Source organism: Vidua macroura, chromosome 1 (genome assembly GCF_024509145.1).
Source record: "Vidua macroura isolate BioBank_ID:100142 chromosome 1, ASM2450914v1, whole genome shotgun sequence".
Taxonomy (NCBI): Eukaryota; Metazoa; Chordata; class Aves; order Passeriformes; family Viduidae; genus Vidua; species Vidua macroura.
The window spans coordinates 34,230,478-34,253,255 of NC_071571.1; the positions used below are offsets into that span (position 1 = coordinate 34,230,478).

Here is a 22,778-nt window from a genome sequence, read left to right on the forward strand (position 1 = left end):
AGTCCAAGTTTAATGACAATTCCATTTTCCTCCATAGAATGAATAGATTCTAGAATTTGTTAAAGGAGTCACATTTACATTTTATCACAATCTATATTCAAACCCAAAGAGCAAAATAAGCCATACTTGTAAATGCAAAGTTATCCAAAAATCTGCTCTGCTCAAGATTACATGTGAGGGAAAACAGTGCTGATTAGATCTTTTAGTCAAAAAAAGACTTGATTTGATAGAAACGCCTTCCTGAGATAGAAGGGCCTTCCTCACCATACCAACTTGCAAAGCATGTAACCAACATCCTTGGAAAACAGATCCTTCCACTTCACTGTGAAATGCGTTTTAAATGAGAAACAAAAACTACAGTTGCAGAAGTACTGGGCAAAGGATGAACTTTAGCTAAATGTAGCCATAACTTGCTTTTCATGAACAATAATTAGTACTCCCGCTGGGGTAAATGCACATATTGGTTTGTTTATTTTGCAAGGGAACACATTCAGGTACATTACTGGCACATAAGTATGGGTCTGTCCTCTGATTTCCAGATGTTGATGAGAGCACTCCATGTACCTAGCTGCCACATCACTCCTGCTATAAAAAGCCTTAGGCTGAGATCTCCCACCTTTTCAAAACAGCCTCAACTCCCACCTTTTCAAAACAGCCTCAACTCCAAATGTTAAATTACACATTGAGCAAATGCTAAGAGAAAGTTACATGATGGCAGCCACTTAAACTACGTTCACACTCTTGTGAAGATCTCAGCTTTAAGTGAACACAACCTGTCACACAGACTTAGGTTTTCCAGGCCTTGTGTCGATGCCGGTGTGTAGCCCCTCAGTTGCATCTTCTTATGCTTGTTTTACACAACATGTGGTCAGCTCCAATATAGAAGCTGCCAACTTTGTCAGCTCTCTGTACTCTCTCTCTCTGCACTTCATCCAAGTCTGGGCAATACAGCAGTGGGGAGCAAAGTCCACATTTTAGCCACACTAAATGACATTTTAGCATGTGCTCACAGCCAGCACATCATTCAACACCTGTAACTATCAAGGTGAGGACACCACACTTGTGGTGTGGCATGCCTGAGAAAATATTGAAAGCGACAACTTTAAGAAAGCTACATGCATTCAGCCAATGGCTTATCCAGCTACTTGAGCTCTTTGCTGGGGAATCTGGCCCCTTGACTGTATAATATTAAGAACTGAAGTCACTGAAGGCAGCAGATGTCAAAGCTACCACCAAACATGGAAATTCATAAGACTCTTTCTCCCTCCATATGACCTGAACTTTCCAGATGGGTAGTATTTTATATGCAAGGTTTTGGTCTGTCTTCTGCAATTATTCTTTTATGGAGGAAGCTTTATTTTTCCTGCTAATCCTACCACTTACAAAAGCAGCTGCCTCTACTCCCACAGCAGGTACTGTTCTGTTGCAGGACCCATCCTAGTATTTGGGAATCAGTCAAGCTGATGAAAAGCTCCCAGTTCCAACAGCAATACTATAAAAATACTCCACTGAAAGCTGTCCAGCACTGGGACTTCTTGCAAAGCTATAATGAAATGTTCAGCAACAGTTGATCACCTTTTTTAGTGCAATTACTGTATAAGCAGATGGTCTTTTTTTCTCCCTTCAAATTCTAGTAGTTTCAGTGAAATACAATTATCAAACTCTACTTAGACACAGAGAGTGTCTTCAGATTTGATTTATGTTTTGTATCTCTTTCTATCCACTCTTTCATCTCTTCCAGCCCACCACCACATGTTTGGACATTCATTTCATTTGCATCTATTTCCTCAATGCTTGATGAGCCTCAGGAGATGCATGATTGCTCATATCAGCCAAAGAGCTACACAGGTACATACCCCATGTCAGCATTTACTATGAACCAAATGACCACATAGTGCCTCCTCACACAAACAGCAACCTCACCTGATTTTAAAGTATTTTACAACAAATAGCATGCAAAAATTAAAATAAATAAATGTTGTCAAAATCTGATTAAGAGATTCAGTTTAAATATTGGTCCTTCAGCATCAGAGTAAACTTCGTCTTAGCAACTAAGGAGCTACCTGACTCCACTCTAAAGAGTGCAGTTCAACTGCAGATAGACTGAGGGAGAAACAAGTTGGGGAAAATTCTATGAACAGCTCAAAATGCCCCAGAAGACTAAAGTATATTTTCAGAAACACTCTGTGGAAGCAGCTGTGCTGGTCCCAACATCATAGCTGAAGACACTATGGGTTTGTAGAAATACAGTAAAGTTTGCTGTGTTGCCACAGCTGAGTATTTGGCAGTTCAAAATTGGTGGGTTTGGGGGTCTTTTTGCTCTTCTCTTGACATTACTGAGGGGAGTTGAGTCCATTCCATTTGACAGTCTGATTCTGGCTAATTGGAGTAAATTTGGCCTTTTTCTCATGGACTAGAGATGTCAGGAAAGTCAACCAAACTGCAAGGGGTCAGAGCAGACAAAACCGAGAGGCAGGGAGACAGCCTAGCAAGGCAGGCCAAAAGCCCCCCTTCTCAGCACACTTGCAGAGAAGGTAACAGCACTTCAGGTTGCTTGGACAACGTGCTTGTAGAAAAAGCTGACAGAAAAGCATTTACAAATCAGCAGTTTTAAATCAACATCCATTTCCAGCTGTGAGCCACAGAAAATGTGAGCACACTGTTTAGTAGTATTGCTATGGACTGCAGAACACAGTCTCATTGCAAAGGACACCAGCAGGGCCTGACCTGCCTTATGAAAGACCCCAGAGCAGTGCTTCTGAGTGAGCCCAATTCTTCACAAGTCTTCGATCTATAAATGCAAAACCCAAAAAGCAGCTGATGTGTTGATGCACACCCAGCACCACTTCAGAGTTGAATACTTCATCCAATGGCCACAACTCTCCCAGATGACATACACTGATACTTTTTCAAGTAACCACTAACTTCTCATTTGGTCACTAAGATGTAAGTTGAAAAAAAAAACCCAAACCACACCACTGTACACTGAATTATTTCATTAAAATATGATTGTTCATTAGTCTTATAAGCAAAGAAAGCAGCTGCAGATTTGCTCAGAAATGCCTCCAGAATACCACAACAGTGTTTCACAGAATGACAGAACCAGTCAGGCTGGAAGGGACTACAGTGGGTCATCTTAAGTAGGGTCATCCTAGAGCACATGGCACAGGATTGAATCCAGATGGTTCTTGAGTATCTCCAGTGAGGGAGACTCCACAATCACTCTGGGCAACTTGTTCCAGTGAGTAGTCTCCCACATGATAGAGAAGTACTTCCTCATGTAAGGAAGTACTAAGTTCTGGTGAAAATTCCTGTGCATCACTTTCTTCCCATTGTCTCTTTTCCTATTTTCTTATGGTAAGCTGAGTTTTTTTGCCAAAGGCTGACAAAAAAAAAAAAAAAAATCCCTTGATTAAATGTTTGCTCCAACTTTTCAGATACACAGTACAGCTCTGAGAAACAACCACAGTCCTAGGAGCGCTCCACTGATGATGTGAACGATTAACCCATCCCGTGAGATGTGGCAGAGCAGCAGCACTGCAGCAGCCAGCCCACCTAGAGCCTGTGCCATATACGCCTCCCCACACACAGCTGTTTGCAGCATCAAGTTTGTTATCTGTGCTGAAACACCGTCTGCCCAGCAATCACCCACTTCAGCTTAAACTAATAATGCAATATAACTCAATCAAGTTTTCTTTATTCCTGCAGCACATGCTGAATGTCCAAAGCAATCTATTTTTACATGGCATGTTACTCTTCACTCCATATGCCAAAAAATACAGTCTGTTTTTATAGCAACACATTTCAGTGCACATTTCTAGGCCTGTATGATGGCAAAAGCTGGACACTGTTTCCATCATCTTCCTGAAAAAGTAATTCCAACCTAAGTTCCTCTTCAGACATTTTAGTCCTTTATTTCCCAGTTGCTTTCAGAAAGGTTAATCACCTTTTGGCTGAGCACTTAACTAGTGAGTTTTCATAGATTATCATCCTTTAGGCTGTGACAGGAGTTCCTCAAACACACCAAACCTCAGAGCTGAAGCTTCACATAAGAACTTCGGTGTCACTGGTTCAACTTCCCACTGATTTTCCCAGCGTCTCATACAGGTAACATAACATTGCCACATCCTCTATTCACAAGCAGGTGAAGTTCAACCTGCTGTCATGCAGAGGTGAAACATTAAAAATTAAGCATGAGCAACCTTATGTCATACCCCAGCAGTTTGTACTCAAATCAGCAGCTTCTGTGACACCATGTGCAGAGCCTCAGATGTATGTCCTGGAAGCTTTGGCAAATGACACACTCTATTAAACATGCACAATCCATAATGCTCTTTGAGAAAAGGCAAAATTAATGAATGCTGGCTATAGTATTAAATACAAAATTATTTTAAAATTAAAGTATTTTAACATGAAGTTCCCTTCTGTCTCAGAACTGCTGATCAGGACTCAAACAGCAATGCACAGACCACGTGGGCAGGGCTGTATCTTCTCTGACACGCTGTGCGCTGTGGCACCTAAGGGCTGATAATCCACTCAAGAGATGCATAAAATGACTTATGAACTTTCATTTTGGGGAACTATTTCCTGTAAGCTTTTCTGGTGTAATGTGATGGCACAGTCTAGGAAAAGCTAAGAATATGAGATTAAAAAAACCCCGACAATATCACAATGGTATACCTGCACCATGTTGAGTCATAAATTACACAGTTTTGCGGTATGTGGTTTTGTTACCTCATACTAGGCATCGTGATAATTATGAGAACCACACCTTTCATCTTGCTGACCTACAACGCTACATTAATGTAACGTTACACTCGCAATTTAAGCTTCAGTGATTTTTTTCAGGTATTCAGGCAGGCTTATTAAAACTTCAATAAACTGAAATGTATGCTACCTTCATCGTTTAGTAGCAGCACTATTTCTTCATACTTCCAGCTAAACACTTACTCCTTAGGGACTTAAAACTTCTGTATTTTTCCCCTAGTTTTAAAACTTAGTCTGCGTCAAGGAAGTACCTCGTTTTCTGATAGTTTAAGCGCTGTATTTTACTAACAAAAAGAGAAAGTCGGGAAGGTGCAGATGGGAAGCAAGCAGCGCAGCAGCCAAAGCAGCACACCTGCCGAGGCGGGAAGGTGCGGGGAGGCAACAGTGCCGCGCCCGGCTGCGGACGAGATGCTTTTGCCGGCAGACCTTGCGCTCCAGCAAGCCTGAGGCCCGGCCGGGCGCGGGCAGGCCGGTCCCGCCGGAGAGGGGAGAGGGAAAGTCGGCGCCCGCGGCCGGCCGGGAGCCGCGCCGCCCCCTCCTCCCTTGGGCGCCGCCCGCGCCGCCGAGGGGCGGCCCCGGCGCCCCTGCGCACGCTCCCGCCCGCCGCCCATGAGGCGCCCGCGCCGGGAAGGCACTGACGAGTCATCGCCCCGCCGCGTCCCCGCCCCCGCGGCCCTGGCGGGACGGGCGGCGGAGGGGAGCACGGGGCGGCGGCTGCGGGGGGAGCCCGCAGGTGATGTTCCGGCGCGGCCAGGCCTGGGTTCTGCGGCTCAGGGCGGCGGGTCCCACCCGGCGCAGCCGCCTTCTCCTCCCGCCCGCCCGGCCCCGGGGGCTGCGCCGGCCCCGCCGCCGGGCGCTCCCTCCACGCCCACCGCGCCGCCGGCCCCGGGCTCCCGCACGCCGGTGCCTCTCCACCGAGAGGCTCCTCCCGCGCTGCGGCGGCCGGAGCGCGACCCGTGCTCCCCGCCACACCTAGCAACAGCGCTGACAGGACGCAGTGGCGGCGGCGGGAGGAGGAGGAAGCGGAATGGCTGCCGCGGCGGCGGCTCCCTCCCTCCCCGGAGCCCTGACAGCCAGCGCCGGGGCGGAAGCAGCAGGCGGCGTGCTGTGCCCGTCCTCCTCCCTCCTCCTCCACCGCCGCCTCCTCCTCCGGGCTCCTGCGCTCCCTTCTGCCAATGCAAACTAACTCCCCCTCGCCAGGGCCGGCGGGCTGCACGCCTCCCCCGCACCCACCCATGCCGCCGCGCCGCACGCCGCCGCCTCCCCGAAGAGCGCTCCACGTCGCCCGCAGGACCCGCTCCTGCCACTCCACGCCCGCCGACCCTCCTCCCCCGGCGGCCGCCGCGCCCCGGCTCCCGCTGCACCTTGTGCCCCCCACCCCGCCCCGCGCCGCCGCCGCACACGCGGCCCCCGCGCACCCCGCCCGCCCTGCCCCAGCCGCGGCCCCGCGGGCACTCACCGATGTGGTTGTCCTCGATGTGCTCGATGAGCTCTGCCAGGGTAGGGAAGTGGAGCCCGCAGCCCCCGAACCTGCAGGCGTTAGAGAAGAAGGAGGCGGCGGCGATGCCTGTCATGGTGTTACATCGAGATCCCCCTGCGGTGCCTGCTCTGCCAGGGCCGGCGGCGGCAGGGCGGGGAGAGGCGGGGGCAGGGGGGGAACGGGACGGAGAGAGAGATGGGGAGCGAGAGAGAGGGTGGGGGTGGGGAGGAGGAGGAGGAGGTGGTGGCGGCGGCGGCGGCGGCAGCGGCAGCAGCAGCGTCGGGAGCGGCGGAGGGGAGGGACGGGCTGGGTGGGGGGAGATGAGGCAGCCGCAGCTGGGAGGAGGGACCAGCGCGGCTCTGTAACAGCTGTGCTGCCCCGGCGGCGGCCGCCGGCGGCGGGAGGAGCAGGGCACCCGCGCCGCCCTCCGCCGCCGGGGGACACCGCACCGCCTCGTCCGGCCCCGCGCGGGGCTGGGGGGAGCGGGGAGAACTTTCCCCCTCTGCCTCTTGGAGGCAGCGGCGGGGCTGGGGTCTGCTCCTGCGGCCGGCGGGGCGAGGGGAGATGCTCCGGGGTAGTTGCTGCGGCCGGGAAGGTGGCGCCCAACCCGGAGGGCTCACCCACCGCCAGGAGTTGGCTCCTAACGCGGCTGTCGCCTCCACCCTCCCGGGGCGAGGAGCAACCAGCCCTCGCCGAGGTCGCTAAACTGATGGGCGGTCGCTCCTTCCCCAAGGGGGGTCGAGGCCACCAGACACAACCTTCACCTGCTCGGCGACGAGCCGCAGGCCCCGGGCACCTGCTGGGAGTACCGCGGTGCCCCCGGCACCGGGTGAGCTACGGTCTCCCTTCCTCCGGAGCTGCCGGTCATAGATCCCCGTGCAAGATCCTTCCCGTCTTCGCCTCCCGCTCAGGCGAGTCCGGGGTGTGATACTGCGGCCCTGGGGAGAAAAGTTAAACAGAAGTAGCACACACATCGCTCCCAAATCCTATTTTGTCTCCAGAAAGCTATTCAGCAGAGAGGCTGACTGATTAATTGATTTTAATGAAGGTCTCCCTAGGCTCAAATTTGCAGACAGCGTTATTTAAAATTAAAAGAAAAAAAAAAAAAAAAAACAGATTGCTTGTCAGGAAGGCTCTCCTTTCCCCCTCCCCGCTTCTTCTATTTTATATTAATATTTTTTTCTATAATTACAAGGTTCTACAATATTGTTAATAGTTTTGAGCAAAAGCGGGGCTAAAAAAAGCCTCAGAATCTGCATAAGACTCTGAATTGTATGGACACAAGTGGTTCCGCTGATCCTGCTGACAGATTACAGTCCCAAGCTGTTATCTCTGTAAAATCAAGCGTGTGCACAAGAATAAGCCTAGCCCTTGCATATCTTGTTACCTGTATTGCAGGTAAGGATGTTCTCAATGTTGCTGTGGGAGCCAAAGAATAGCAAATCCTAAAAAATGCAGTAGAATGGTTAGTGAATGAAAAAATGAGTGTTTGCCTATTTCCTTAAAGGACAAAAACTCTTGGAGCTAGTTCCTGGTATCCTGTATATCAGAGAACCCATCATTTATGTTGAGAAAACAAGCTTTATCTTGCATTTTATTGTAGTCATTTTCTTATGTGTTCACTTTAATATTTTCCTGATGTTTTGCCCTCATCCACTTGTATTTTTCTGGATGTATAAACCCACTCATTTTAGTTTACATCAAAGCAAACAAAGCAAAGACAAAGCCTTTCCAGAAAAATACCATGTGGAGAGAAGCCTTCTCTTACTTCAACACTTTACCCAAGCTGGAGTTTGTAAATAGAGTTTTCATAGCCATGAGATGCTGAAACATAGAACTATTACACTTAAAAAAAGAATAGTAGCATGGACACATGATAGTCCACAGTATATTTTCAAGGTTCACTGTGGTCAATGTACAGTTTAGAAGTTTGGAAGACTGCTGTTTTGAGGCATTTAATGGAAAGGAATAATTATTTTGAATAATACAGAGGCACGTCTGTCATTTGGTCCACCTGTTTCAAGCCTAGCTACTTTACATTTTACTATTTTTCTAATTTCTCCACTGTCTTTCTGGTGTTACCAAAGGAATTTGTTCACTGTGAGTTGACTCAGTGAAGGAGGAGTTGTTCCTATCTAAGATGATAATTCTGGAAACTCATGCCACACAAGCTGCTGTCATGAATAATGCCACAAAGTCAGGTTTGTGGAAGTGCCCTTGTAACCAAGACATAAACAAACAACGAGTGAATGTGGAAGAGGAGTGAAAAGGGAAGATAAGCATCTTCCCCTATAAATTGCAAGTTTAGAGGCTAATTGCAGAATCAAACACCTAGGCCTCTTAAATGTATGAGTAAACATTGACTTGGTGTCATTTACCAGCATAATTCAAATAGAAATTTTCTAAAGCAGTAAATCAAGATTAATCAGAATGAGTATTAAATATAAGAATTTCAGGTGGCTAATCTATCAAGGTCAACAGATATGTGATTTAGTCTGTTATGAAACAAAACTGTGATGGATATTGTGTTGTTATCAAAAACTTTTAATAGCTATTAACAAAGACATTGGTCACCTCCAAAGAAATCAAAGTATGTTTGTAGCTGACAAGTAATAAACATTATGGTTAACCACCTGCTAGTAACATACAATGTAATGATTGCTTTCTGATGTGTGAACTTGACCAGTTAGCTGCAGGTCTCTTTTCATTAATTGTTTGCTAAACTCTCAGGATTTTTTTGACCCTTTGAGGTAGAGAGAGAGCTTAACTCTTGCAGCAGCCAAGAAGAGCTGGAAAGCCAGGAGTTACTGGTGTCCCATAGGGATTCCATTCATTATCTTTTGATGAAATTCCTCCTATTCCATAGGGACTGTTTTTGTACGTATTCAACTTCGATGGCTTCAGTAGAAGTTAGAATAGTTAAACCACTTCATATGTTGTTTCCTATGATTTAAAAACTTGGAACACTCTCCCTGTTCTTCCATAGTAGAAGGGATTGCTTCCCTACACAATAAAGGAGTTTCTGACCCTGGCTTTGATGTCCGGGCTCATGACAGACAGACGTAAACAGACACAGGGAAGAATGCCCCCAAAATTAACTCTTCCCATCCCTGATTCACTGTTGTTATCATGTTACCATCTATGTATTACAGACAAAATACATGATGTCCTGATAATAAGTAGTGCTTGTACAAAGAACACCCACTCTTCCTCATGTATTTGTTGTTTTTTCTCTAATACCTGGGAGGTGGAGTAATTTTACCAAACTTCTTATCAGTAGTTTATCTGATCCAGTATGTTTTGAAGTTCTTTATTATGAATGATCACAGAGTGAAGAGTATTGTTCATCACGGGTCAGTGCTGGCACTGGCACTGTCTGACATCTTTGTTGGCAACAAGGGCAGTGGGATTGAAGGCCTTCAGCAAGTTTGCCAACGACACACTGGAGGGAAGGGTCACCAGCTAGAGGAACCTTGACAGGCTTGAGAGGTGGGCCTGTGCATTCCTGAGGGAGTTCAGCAAGGCCACGTGCAAGGTTCTGCATATGGATCAGGGAGATGCCAGGCACAGATACAGTCTAGGCAGAGGTTGGATTGCAAACAGCCCTGCAGAGAAGGACTTGAAAGTGTTGGTGGATGAGAAGTCTGACATGACCTGGCAAGGTGTGCTTCATCCCAGAAAACCAAACTTGTCCTGGGCTGCATCCTGCGTGGAATCCCCACGGGTTGATTCTCCCTCTCTACTCTGCCCTCCTGTCCTCACCCGGAGGACTGCATCCAGCTCTGGAATCCCTAGCATAAGAAGGATGTAGACCTGTTGGAACAAGGGCAGAAGAAGGCCACAAAGATGGTCAGAGGGCTGGAGCACTTCTCCTATGAAGTTAAGCTGGAAGTTGGGGCAATGCAGCCTGGAGAAGGCTTTGCAAACACCTTTCAGTGCCTAAAAGGGGCCTATAAGAAGGTTGGAGCAGGGCTTTTGACAAGGGCATGCAGTAATAGCACAAGGAGTGGTGGCTTTAAACTGAAGAGGATAGGTTTATTTTAGGGATTAGAAAGGAATTCTTTACTCTGAGTGTGGTGAGACACTGGCACAGGTTGCCCGGGGAAATTGTTGGGATGCCACATCTCTGGAAGTGTTCAAGATCATGTTGGATGGGTCTTTGAACAACCAGGTCTAGTGGAAGATGTCCTTGCCCATTTCAGAGGGAGATCTTTAGGGTCCCTTCCAATCCAAACCATTCTGTGATTATATGGGCATTTTCTTATTCAGGCTTTATTAGGATAGAGAACTCGTGTATCCATACGACAAACTGCCAAAGTGCTCAGAAGCTGCCTTGTCATTTTGTTCTGTGGAAGAAATAAATGGAAATTCAGCCCAAGTGATCTGTCAAGCCAGAGCTATTTGCTGGGTAGATCAATTTCAGAGGTGTTAATAGCTACTGTAAAGGATACTTCATATAAATGGAGCTGAGAAAAAGCTCGAACAGGTGGTAGGATCCTGTTTTATTTGATTTTGAAGAAGTTATTTTGAAGACCCCCTAAGACCCTTAGTTTAACAATCATTCTATCTTGGGCAGACTCTTGGGCACAACTGAGAGCAGAACTCCATGTGAGAAGGGTGTGCTGCTACTCAGACCTCCTGTACAAGGCTGAGGGCTGATTAACTGAGTAGATTTCTAGATCATCTAGTTACCTGATTTAAAATGTGTGTGTTAAGACTGCATCTTTTCTTCACTAACTTACTATCTTTGCGCCTCTCTTTAAGTCTATTTTATAGAGTAAGGAACATGTTTAGAGAATTTTAATTCAATTCTACCTTAAACTGATATTTTATTGTCTTGGACACCTTATCTCCTTATATAGTGTGGCTCTTAGACCCTTTTCAATGCATTTTGACTGCTGCTCTTTCTAATAAAGAATTTTAACTAATAACTTAGCAGTTAGATTGTGGTAATCAACTGCTGTAACTGCTGGGCCTTACCTGTGGGTAGGTTACTACCAGCCACTCATACTGTTCTGGATTCCCAAAAGCCAATTATTCTGTCCTAAGGCTTCCTGAAGGCTAAAGGTATGAATCTGAACATCTTAGTAGTTGTTACACTTGGTGCTTTGAGGGTGATAAGATTTTTATTGAAGACACCAGCCCCCATTTAAATAGTAAGGAAAAAGCCAATAGTTTCTTCAGAGTCTCATTTAAAGCATAGTTTAAGTACTTGTTTTCTGCTGTATTTATAACAGGTGACAACATAAATCTGTGATTTTTTTTTTAATTACTCTTTTAAAACTACATGTTCTGACTCTTACACTGCTGAAGTCATATTTGAAAATATCTACTTAAAGAAAAAATAAACCAAGGGTAATAGGATATTGCAAAGAAATGATTGGCCTCACTTTCCCTTAAAAAATTATTGGTGCATTCTTCAATAACATTTATAATCATTTTCTTTCTGCTTGCCTCTGCATACTGGTCATTATCAGAAATGTCACACATTTTGTGAAGATTTCATAACAAAGACATATCACTGCTGCAAAATAATTACACAAATAAACCATATTTTGACTGCTGCAAAATAATTACACAAGTAAACCATATTTATGCAGTTTGTGTCACGAGAATCCTATTTTTAATTTATACTGCTGAATTAGTTTTCTCTTGGCAGTGTACTGTATAGCTTCAGGGTGCAATGGAAATACAAAATGTTGAGCTGGGAAAACACTGTATTCCCCACTAGTTCCAGATGCCCAAAACAATAGATAGAATTCCTGCTTAGTTTAACTTTCGGAGAGACTTCACATTTTCAGAGGACAAAGCTTCAGATAAACAGGAGATCAAACTGCCTCTGTATTTCCAGTTACCTGTAGCCTATAAAAAAGAAGATTTTCTTGTTTTGACTACTTCAGAAAATTTGAAGCAAACATGATGTTGTAGCATAAATTAGTATTATAGTGTTAGTCTGCCTTGAAATTATAAAATGCCAGCTATTTCAATAGTCTCTTGTAAGAGCCCACAGTTACATAGGTATTAAATAACCTACTCTCTTCTTACTATGGATTATAGTGGAATATTTTGCCAAAATCTTATATGTTGTTTCGCTCAGACAACTGGGAATAATTAGCATGTCCATTTTAAAATAACTGGCTAGAAAAGTAATGCAGTTTTGTAAGTTTATCTAAATGAAAGGTAAACTTGTTCTTTAATGAAGATTAGTGGTATAGAATGAAGCTTTAATTTTAATAGCTTTTACAGCATCTTAAAACTGCAGAAATCTGTAATTTTTAAATTTTTCTTTTTCCACTTTTACTTCCTAAATTGAGTCCTCAAATTGTAAACAGATTTCATGGCATCTGCTGACATCATAATTTGCAAAGTCAAATAAAAAAGACAAGTACTTTCCAAAGTATACTGAGATTATAGTATCCTTTTCACACACACACACACACACACACAATCTTAAATTAGAATAAGCTTTTCTTACTGTTCTTTCTTTGGAGTAGAAATGTCATTACAAATGACAGAGCATCAAACTCTCTTATCCTCTGGCCCTGATGATAATTTATGATGCTCTAGTTACAGGGTGGTTTAAAGCAATTATAAGGCTATAACTTACATCAGTGATCTGGAGTCCAAAAACATGGGACACAAATCACACCTGATTTTTGTGCCATGTCACACTGTCCTTCCTTTTCACCTATTCCTCTGCCCCAAATCAAAGTTTACTTAAGAAAATCCAAGTCCTTCATTTCTGGATTTCCCAGTCCCAGGGAGCTGTGCATTTTAGAGACTGCAAATTCAGAACAGACTCTCTTCTGTTTAGCCTGAAAATTCCCCTTTTAAAAAATTCTTCACTGAGCCAGGAATACTGGTGACAGGGAGAATTCTGCACTGAGGCATGGATGCCAGCAGAAATCCGCTTGCTAAATCACATGTAAAGTTGGAGAATCCTTGGTGTTCAAACAGTAATTTACTCAGGGAATTCTCCCTCTTCTTAGAAGACATGCCTCTTCTCATTCTTAAGTTAGGTGGGGGAAAAGAAGGGTTTGGCATAAAGTTAACTTATAGCACTGGGGATGGATGGCAGTTTCTAAAAAAAAAGGAGGATCAGATACCTTTTAACAGGAGGCCTGGTGACTGTTGGCTGTGGAGCCTGACATGATTGGAAAGGAGGTCCAGAGTTCAGAATAAGATTAATTTGCAAATGAAAGAAGCGCACATCTTGGTAAACTTCTCAAATGGTCTTCTGGGCTGACTGAACTGTCAGAAGCTGAGCTGTGAGAATATTGCAAATCAGTTGCTATCACCACCAAGAGTGTTTGTCAAATAGACATGTATTTTTTGTGACAGCTTAAATCAGAGATACAGACAGCGTGCCTGTTATCATCACATGGATTGTGAGATGTGAATGTGGACACTTCAATTCTGAACAAAAGAACAAAAAGCCATCAACTAGTGGATGTTTAGATAGTTCTCCAGTAACAGCTGAAGACTTTTTATAAAGATTCTCTGCCTTCCACTGAGCAGACTGCTACCCATGTTTATGTGGAATCACCTGTTCAAGTCCACAAATACATTATATCATTGGAAGGAGATATGAAACAGGAATAACGGAAACAAAATCTCTGGAAAATTAAAGTGGAATATTAAAATTTTGCCATGCCAAAACTCCAGAATGAGCAAATCAGGTGAATAGTACAGTGCTAGAAAGAAATAAAAAGCAATGGGGAGAAAATATATGAATAGTTATAGAAACATGGGAAAGATGATCAAGAATGGGGATCTAACACTTTCACAGACAGCATTTTCTGTATGCCATCTGAGGCAAGGGGTACAATTCTGTATCATATAATATATGCATACCCACTGAAGAAAAGTGGCGAGTAGACCCAAAGGCTCCATTGTTTCCTTCAGAGGAATGCACAGTTAAGAAGACTTCAAGGACTCTTTTGATACCTTTCAATGTGTATTACATCATAAATCTTACGTTATTAAAAAAAAAAAAAGAAAAGAACAAAAAGTTGGCATGTTCCTACAACATTAATCCTTTTCCCCATCTTGATAACAGTGTATGAGAGTTGGAAGCTGTGAGACACATAATTACTTGAAACCCACACTCATTTTGTGTATGTTCTGACTTCTGCACTGACTTCAGTGTGATTGTAGTTATTCAGCACTATGCAGAATTTTGTCTGTAAACAGCTCCAGAAGCTCCTGCTTTACATAAACAAAAAACGACTCATCCTAGTTGCAGAAAGTCGTGGGTTTCTTTCTAAACAAACAAACAAAAAAAACCTGTGCATAATGCAGTATTTGGAAAGAAACTTGGACATTACTCATTCTTCAGAACATCTTCTGATTTAGAAATTTCACATGAAACAAACCTGCCCCCTTGTAAAAGTATCACAGGGCACAGTGAAACGAGAATCCTTACTCCTGATTTTCTCCTCTATATGGAGCAAACAGAGCAGATAGTATTTTCAAGTGCTCACTCACATCTTTGTGCTCTTGTTTGGAGTTGGGATTACTTGTGCTTAATCCATTGCTTATACCAATTCATCTTCCAGTATATAATTTGAACACTTAAACCCAACATTCTACCAGAAAGAAAAAGCTGGGGAACTTAATAAACAGAAAACTTGATTAGCTCTTTTCTGAAATACAGTCATCAATGCATACATGTGATTATTTTTTTATTCTACAACAATTTTTACTACTTTGTTTTATATAGTTTTGGGGTGTACAAGTGTGTGGGGTAGATTCTTCTGTAGAAGAGTAGAATTAGAGGCTTCTTTTGTGTTTAATAGATGTGACTCCTTGTGATGATAGTAAAACTGTATTCCAGCACTGGCAAGCAAAGTTCACACTTTGTCTTCAACTCCTTTGTGTAGCACATTTCCAGTTTAGCTGTAGCTTGAGACACCACATTTTCATATTCTATTGTCTTGGAAGTATATATAAATATCACCTCTTAAACTATAAACCTGAAATGATTCTTTGATATACAAAAATAGAAAAAAAATATAATTTAATTTAAAACTACTAGTATGTAACAATATTTTCTTTCTATCTCTTCATTGGATGAATAATCAGATATTGGCCTTTTGTTTTGATAATTGCTTTGACCTTTGACCTTTGAGCATTGTCACAATAATTTTTATATGCATACAAGAATAATTAGATTTTTAAACTTAGTGTATTATGTAGATTGAAAAGACTCTTTCAGCTGAAGTAAACTATTACAGAGCCAACTTTATAAGTTGTTGGAGCTTTCATTTAGGGTAGGATTTCAGAGAGAGGACTAGATCAGACTATGCAATGTGTAACTCTGGCCATACTTGAACCTCCACACCCCAGTTTTCCACTGTTGATATAGGCCTTGATCACAGAAAGCAGAGGGATTCCTTTCCCCCATTGCTCAACTAACCCCAGCTGAAGTCAGAGGGGTTCCACACCTATGTGGTCTACATGAAGCTCACAGCTGGTTTGCAGTGCCAATGTTTTCTGTGTACAGTTCTTCTGTCAGATCTCCAGTGTCAGACTTCACAAGGTTGGCAGTGGGAATTTATAATTCACTTTGTTTTGGTTTTGTTCTGATTTTCTTTTGTTTCTGTTGTCTGGGAAATCAAGAGCCAAATTCTTTTTCCTCCTTTCTCCAGGATGTTGGTTTGTTTGATAAACGTATTCAAAGGACTGTTAGTACTCAGGCAATATCCTCAATTCTGCAGTGAATGTCTTGTGCACCTTTGATCTTGCACAACAATGATGATGAGGGCTCAACTCAACTCTTGAGAACATGATTTCCTTGGTGAAATGATAGGGATGAGCCTTGATAAGGGCGTGCCTGCCATATTTTCCCACCTCCCAACAATGCATCTGTGACAAAAAAAATGTGAGAGGAAGAGAAAATCCCTGGAGAACCACAGGAGGCCAGTGTAGGTGGTCATATTTCTCTTGCTGCTGCAAGTGAGTTGCCTTAATTGGCCAGGACAAATCTAGCCCAGAAAGAAGCTGAGTTTATTGGTCTACAATAAATGCAGACAGTTTGGTAAAGTGGAAGAAATTGGCTTTTTTTTTTATCCACCACTGTTTAAGTTCCAGAGGGAAGCACTTTACACGATACAGAGTTTTAAGGACCTTAGTGAATCTAAAGACTGGTTATCCTTGGAAACAACTGTTCAGATTGATTTAAGCATGTTACCCAATCCCTTCTTCTTCATTTTACAAGGTAGATTTGTGCAGGCTACTTTCAGGTGAGATGTCTATTTCATAGAAAGCTCCAGGCTAAATCTATTTCTGGAGCCATCAAGCCAGACTGATGCTTCTCATGCTTAACTTTCTGCTCTCACCACAGCACCTGCATAGTCATAATCAGCAGATTTAATTTGGCTGGACAAGATAAATAAGTAAAAAAACACATTGCTCAAGCAAATTGTTTGAATATCCTTCACTGTAGGGAAGCTGCCTTTACTTCATGAGTGATGCTGCAGGAGGGGAGCAGAAGTGCAAAGAGGGCCACATCTTCATTACCAGCATTTTTTTGTGGAATAATACAAGTTTTGGGGGCACTTCTAATTCCCTTTAATGTTTGAGACTCATCTTCTTTTTTTACTTCTGGCAGTGTTTGGGAGGTGTTAGGTCCCACACTGGTGGTAGTTGTCAGTGCTTTATTAAGGATCATAAACTGTCAACTTGAAGCACATGATTTCCTTACTGTCTAGTGATGATAATCCATTGTTAATTATTACCCAATATTCTTCATTACCATGTGTTACCTGGTGTTTTTTCATTTAAGTTTTGAGGCTGTACGGGGACAGTTAAGACACTGTCTTTTGGCCAGAGTGCTCCCTGACCCACATTATTTTGTTTGTGAATAGAAAAGAAATACTCTAGCATCTCCTCCTGGAAGTGAATTAAGATCTGTGCTGATGGTATTAAGTCTCTCACTGCCTTGGATCACAAAATGATTTTGTCTATTTTGCTACTAAAATAGTATGAGGTACCCTTGGGAGGGTAGTATTCTTGCCTGGCTGAGCATTTCCAGTGGCCAGATTGTCACCTTACTGAGATCCATGCAGTACCTGCTGGTTTCCCTTTGTTTAATGTGTATAAGTGATTATTAGAGAGTACACATTCAGTGTCATTTTTACCCCTTTCCAACACTCGGTGACCAAGCTGGCTTTATTAGTAGCAGAAGAAAGTGGTTGTGATGGATAAGGGCCAGCAGTTGGATAAGGCAAGAGCAAGGTGGTACAACAACTGGAAGAGATAATGATGGTTTCTGTCTAATCGATTTCAGAAGATTTCTCATTCTCTGGTGACTCGTCATCAGGGATAGAAGTTGCCTGTTTGAGGATGGCAAGGCTGTATTTTTTAGGGGGTGATCAATCTCATTCAATTATAAGATATGAGCCCATGGGACCCGATCACAGTGCAAAGGGGAGCAGATAACTAGTACAAAGTAGATTGTGAAGGTGTCATAAATCAGAAGAACAGTGCAGTTCTGTAATCTGTTATACACTCTGGTCATTTTATGTAGACTACTCTGTTGGAAAACTTGTCTAACAATTTGGAACCACTGCAGAAAAAATCAGTAGTTTTGCTTATTAAGACACATTTCTTTCCCAGCTATGTTGTAAGTCTAGCTTATGGTTGGCACTGTCTGCCTTCTGGCTTTTGGAGTAATTTTTAGCTCTTAGTTGTGATCTGGAAAATCATCAATGACCAGAGTTCTACTTAGCTGAGATAGTTACTCCAGCACCATGATATACTAAATCACCTGAGGCCAGGTGAAGTGCCTGGCTTGAAACCCATCTTTTTTTTTAGTGTTTGCAGATCCCTTAAAGCTTTTTGAGGGACAAATACCTTGTTTTTCCTTTGGACTCAGCATAAGTAGCATAAGGATTCACTGGCATATCTAAGTTTAAAGTGAGTTGGGAGTGAATGATCTAAGGAATGATTCAGTCTTCTAGAGGGTCCTGAGCTATTGGATATCTTCTTTCCCTGGCTTGTAGTAGGTACTGTATTTCAGGACTACCTTTTTTTCCCTTGCTTGTAAAAACTGAGTGTTGCTTGAACAGGGATTTGACATTTGGGATTCTGGAAATTATTAATGAAGTCAGTTTTAATTTTCTTTTTATGCGCACACATTCATATATATACATACACAAGTGCATATATATATGTATAAAAATATACACACACACACACACACACACATACATGTTTACATTATTTATGATAGGGTTTTGATAGTTGTGCTTATTTCTTTAGTGGAGTGCCTGGGTTTTGGAACAACATGAACAAGAATGAACCTGCCATTTAACCTAACAGGGAGAGGGGATCATAGTTTTCAATTCTGGACTGCAAAACAGTGCCTTGTTCCATCTCATAGTACTAACTGGAGAGTCAAGAAATAATCCTATTAGAAGGCTTCGATAATGCCAGAGGCCAGGAGAATTTAAAACAAAAAGAGATGCATTGTTTCTATACAGCAAAAAGTTGAAGGGTAGAACTTATAAAATACTTAATTATTTACAAATCTATACAAAACATTACAAATATTTTTTTTTGTTTAAGTTTATATATATATCTAATACAGAGGAAACACATCTTATTGATTGTCTTTCTGAGAATGTTTTTTTTTTCTTTTGTAATAAAAAATTCCTTATGCATGGTCTCAAACCCTTAAACAAAAAGGAAAAGTAACTGAATCTCTGTAAACAGGAATTTAGTTCACCTAGAGCTGAAGCTGTTCCTTTCCATTGCCATCTCAAACAAAAGAAAAGCAATCAGGTTGCATGGTCATGAAGCAATTTGTTACAGCTGCACAACTTTAGTACTGGGAATGGGTGTTTCCTTCCAAATATGATGCTTCCTTCTCTGAATATAAAGGGGAGAGGGAGATGAGGGGGAATTTGCTAGGCCTGATCTGGGGGGTGAGGGGGAATTTACTAGGCCTGATTTACTCAGAAATGCAACTGAGTTTCTAAAAATTAACTTCTGTGGCTTTAGAACAAGTGTTTTGGTTGACATTGCTGTTTTCAGTAAACTACTTAACTATAGTTAAAGTAACTATAGTTAAAGATTTGAGATTATCTAAAACTTTCCAACCAGGAATTTGTACTGACCTAAATACATTGTGGGTTTTTTTTTTCCTAAACCCATTTAACTCAAGCCAATGCAACTTCTTTGTACAAAAAAATCTTTGTATAATCACTGAACAAGAACAGGCATTAATAAGTACCCAGGCAAGGTGCAATATCCTTTAGAAGTCTTTTCCTTCTAAAATGAATGGAGGCTAGATTACTAGTGTGATCAGAAAGAGAAAAAGGCATTAGAGAATTAAAATAAAGAACACATACAGAAGCCAGGATTCTGCCTATAGAAAATACCTATAGTACAATTTCAATCCCAGCTGCAAATATCTGCAATATTATTCTGGCTCCATTTAAATCACTGGGAGGGATGAATGAGTAATAATCAAAGCAACAAAGAGATCTCTTCAGATGAAATTTTGAAGTTGTGTCAGGAAAGGCTTAGGCTGCATATTAGAAAAAAGATCTTCATCCAGCGGGTGTTTGGGCGCTGAAACAGTCCCAGGAAGTGGTCACAGCACCAAGCCTGACAGGCTTCCAGGAGCATTTGGAAAATATTCTCAGGCGCATGGTGTGACTCTTGGGGATGATCCTGTGCTGGGCCAGGAGTTGGACTCAATGATCCTTGTGGGTCAGTTCCAAATCAGGATATTCTGTGAGTCCATGAAAATCTGAAGTTTCTTGACTTTTTCAAAAGGTAGTGTTAAAAGGGTCCTGATTCATTGCTAAGCTGAATGATAACAAATGAAAATAATTAAAAATAAAAAAGAAAGAAGAAAAAACATGGGAGGAGAATAGTGATTTCCCCCAAAATGCAACACCCAGATCCACCAACCATTTCTGGTTTTATTCCACTATGTGAAGGTTTACAAAATTTTAACCTGCTGTATTATATCCACCCCAAACTGCTCTGCAGTTGCAAATCTCTATCTACACATTTATTTGGTATAAAAGTGCTTTGGTTTCCATTTGGTTAAAGTAGTTGATGTAACACAAACTGAAATAAGCTCAGCCCAGACCAGATTAAGCCTGATCTCACCACTTCTTGCACAAGTTAATTTATATCAATTAAGAAAAGGGTTCGCCCTCACAGTTGGGATAATAATTCTTGGAAGAATAGTAACCACAAAACTGAAAGCAAGCTCTTTAGACAGACCTTCTCTTCAGAGGCAAGAAGCCATCCTATCTTAGAAGGAAATAAACTTCAGAAAGGGCCTTCTCCCCACAAGGGAATGCTCTGCCTTGTCACTGCCAGCCCACATTACTGAACACTGGTGATTTTTTGGTTTCGTTTGTTATGTGTGGTGACTGTATGAACAGTCACTCTGTGTATTCTGGTGAATAATGGTGTGGTTAATACTAATTTCCCAAACATTTAATGGCTTTTTAAATAATTTGAGCATTTTCAGAGTTTGGCACTTAGTTTCTGCCTTCAAAACACACAAGCATCTACAGTGTGCATGATTTTTCACCCAGAATTACATGTGCTTGCAGTTTAAGAGCCACAAATATCTCCTTCTTTTTGCCCCCCCCCCCCATCAGATACAATCAATTATTTAAAAGAATATTAAATTTAAAATTGAAGTGAAAATAATGGTATGAAAGTAATAAGGCCCTAATAATGAAAGTCTAATCAAGACAATACTGCTTGGAATGCAAAGCGTTTTTGCCTTTCCTCTCTCTCTCTCATATACATATATATGTATGCATATGTAGTACATGTATGGTATAGAAGAATGTGTAAGAGCCTTTACTTGTGGGTTTTTGACTCTCCAGTGTAAGGATGCTGGCATATTGTGGTGGGTTCAGCAGAAGGCAGCCAAGGTGATCAGGGACTGGTGCATGTGATGTGTAGCAAGAGATTTTCTTCAATGAGCAGAAGAGAAAACTATGAGGGGATCTTCCTACTCTCCCAACCCACATCATGGCAGCAGAGCCAGACCCTTCTCAGTGGTATACAGGGACAGGAAAAGTGGAAACAGACACAAATCAGATAACGAGAAATACTGAGTAGATATTAGGAAAATCTTTTTCTCCATGAGGGTGGTCAAGCTTTGGAATGGGTGCCCAGAGAAGGTGGGCAATCTCCATCCTTCTGAAAGAGCCTGAATTTGGCCGGACAAAGCTCCAAGAATTGCTCTTGGTTGGGTACTGAGCTAAGTAGAGACCCCTTCTGATCTAAATTATTATGTGCTTTTGTGGTTTTAATGATGCATAACACACTACGCATATTCTAAGCCATAGTAATTAGGCAGTTCTAGCCACCTCCTCTCTTGAAAAGTTTTTTAAAATCTCCAAAACTGAAAAAAAGATTTTGACTCTTCACTAGACAGTAAAGCTGACCCAGGAAAAATTATGAGCACTGATTGACAACATACAGGATGGGATCATTATATTTAGAAGTATGGTTATTATTTTTAAAACTCCTGTTATGAGTCATATGTATTAAAGTCACTTTTATCAGTCTGTTACTGAGACAGGTGATGGCATCATTCAAGTTATCTGTCCAAGCGTTTTTTCATGAAATACTATTTTCCTTCAGAAAATGTTTTTCTTTTCTTTCCAGTTAAAAAGCTGCCCTATGAAATTTTGAGATGTCTGTTGAAATAGTATGTTTAGTGTACTTTGCATTCCTTAAGTGTTGTTCATGCTTGTAGTCCCTGGAAACCATGGGAGTTTGGGTTGCACTGTGGCCTAAGAATATCAGTTTGAACATTTTGTAAGCATAGATTCTTGCCTTTTATATTTTTGTTGCAAGTTCCTGTTTAAACTAGAATCCTGGCAGGTTTTCTAGAGAAGATAAGACTATTCCTTGTGGCATATGTATATTTGAATGGTCTTTTGTAATATAGAAACTGGGCTATAAATGTATTGAGTAAAGCCTTATTGACCTTCAGGATGTGCCAAATGGCTATGCTGGATTTCATAGACTAGTACCTTTAACCTCCTAATTTTTTCACCTAAGAATGACAATATGATTGAAACAAAAACTGTAATTTTCTATGAGTAAGTTATATAACTTTTCCAGATAATTCAAGGCCCATGGGTGCTTTCAGCCCCTATGCTAAAACACATTTTAAATAATTAGGGTCTTAAATATTTTTCTTTGCTTTGTTTTTTGTTGGGGCTTAAATGTGGCTTCATTTTTGTGTCCGAGGTTTTGCAGATAATGGATGATGCACAATTTTTTCTGTGAACCATTTTCTTTGTTTTGTGGATTTGCATATAGCAAACTTTACTTTCACTTTAAAAATAATGAAGCTTTACTATTGAAGAATATGGTCCATTTTTGCTGTGAGATGGGTGAAAATAATAACCAGAAAAATGTATTGATGTAATCTCTACATGTGAGATAATTTAAGCAGATTCAGTGTTGGAGGGGCAACAGCAGGTAACACAGGAACAGCCATTATTCAGCTGGTTTCTCAAGGACAGCAGGGGGT

The 22,778-nt window shown here is 42.0% G+C and overlaps 1 protein-coding gene across 1 annotated transcript in view; it reads right to left on the reverse strand.

Annotated features, from left to right (window-relative positions):
• JAZF1 (JAZF zinc finger 1) overlaps positions 1-6,453 on the reverse strand; it is a 188,371-nt gene extending 181,918 nt beyond the window's left edge. Inside the window, exon 1 of the mRNA XM_053999878.1 lies at positions 6,227-6,453. Within this exon, the coding sequence (XP_053855853.1) occupies positions 6,227-6,341 (115 nt within the window). The 5' untranslated portion in view covers positions 6,342-6,453. The remainder of the gene's footprint in view (positions 1-6,226) is intronic.
• Positions 6,454-22,778: the final 16,325 nt, after the last annotated feature.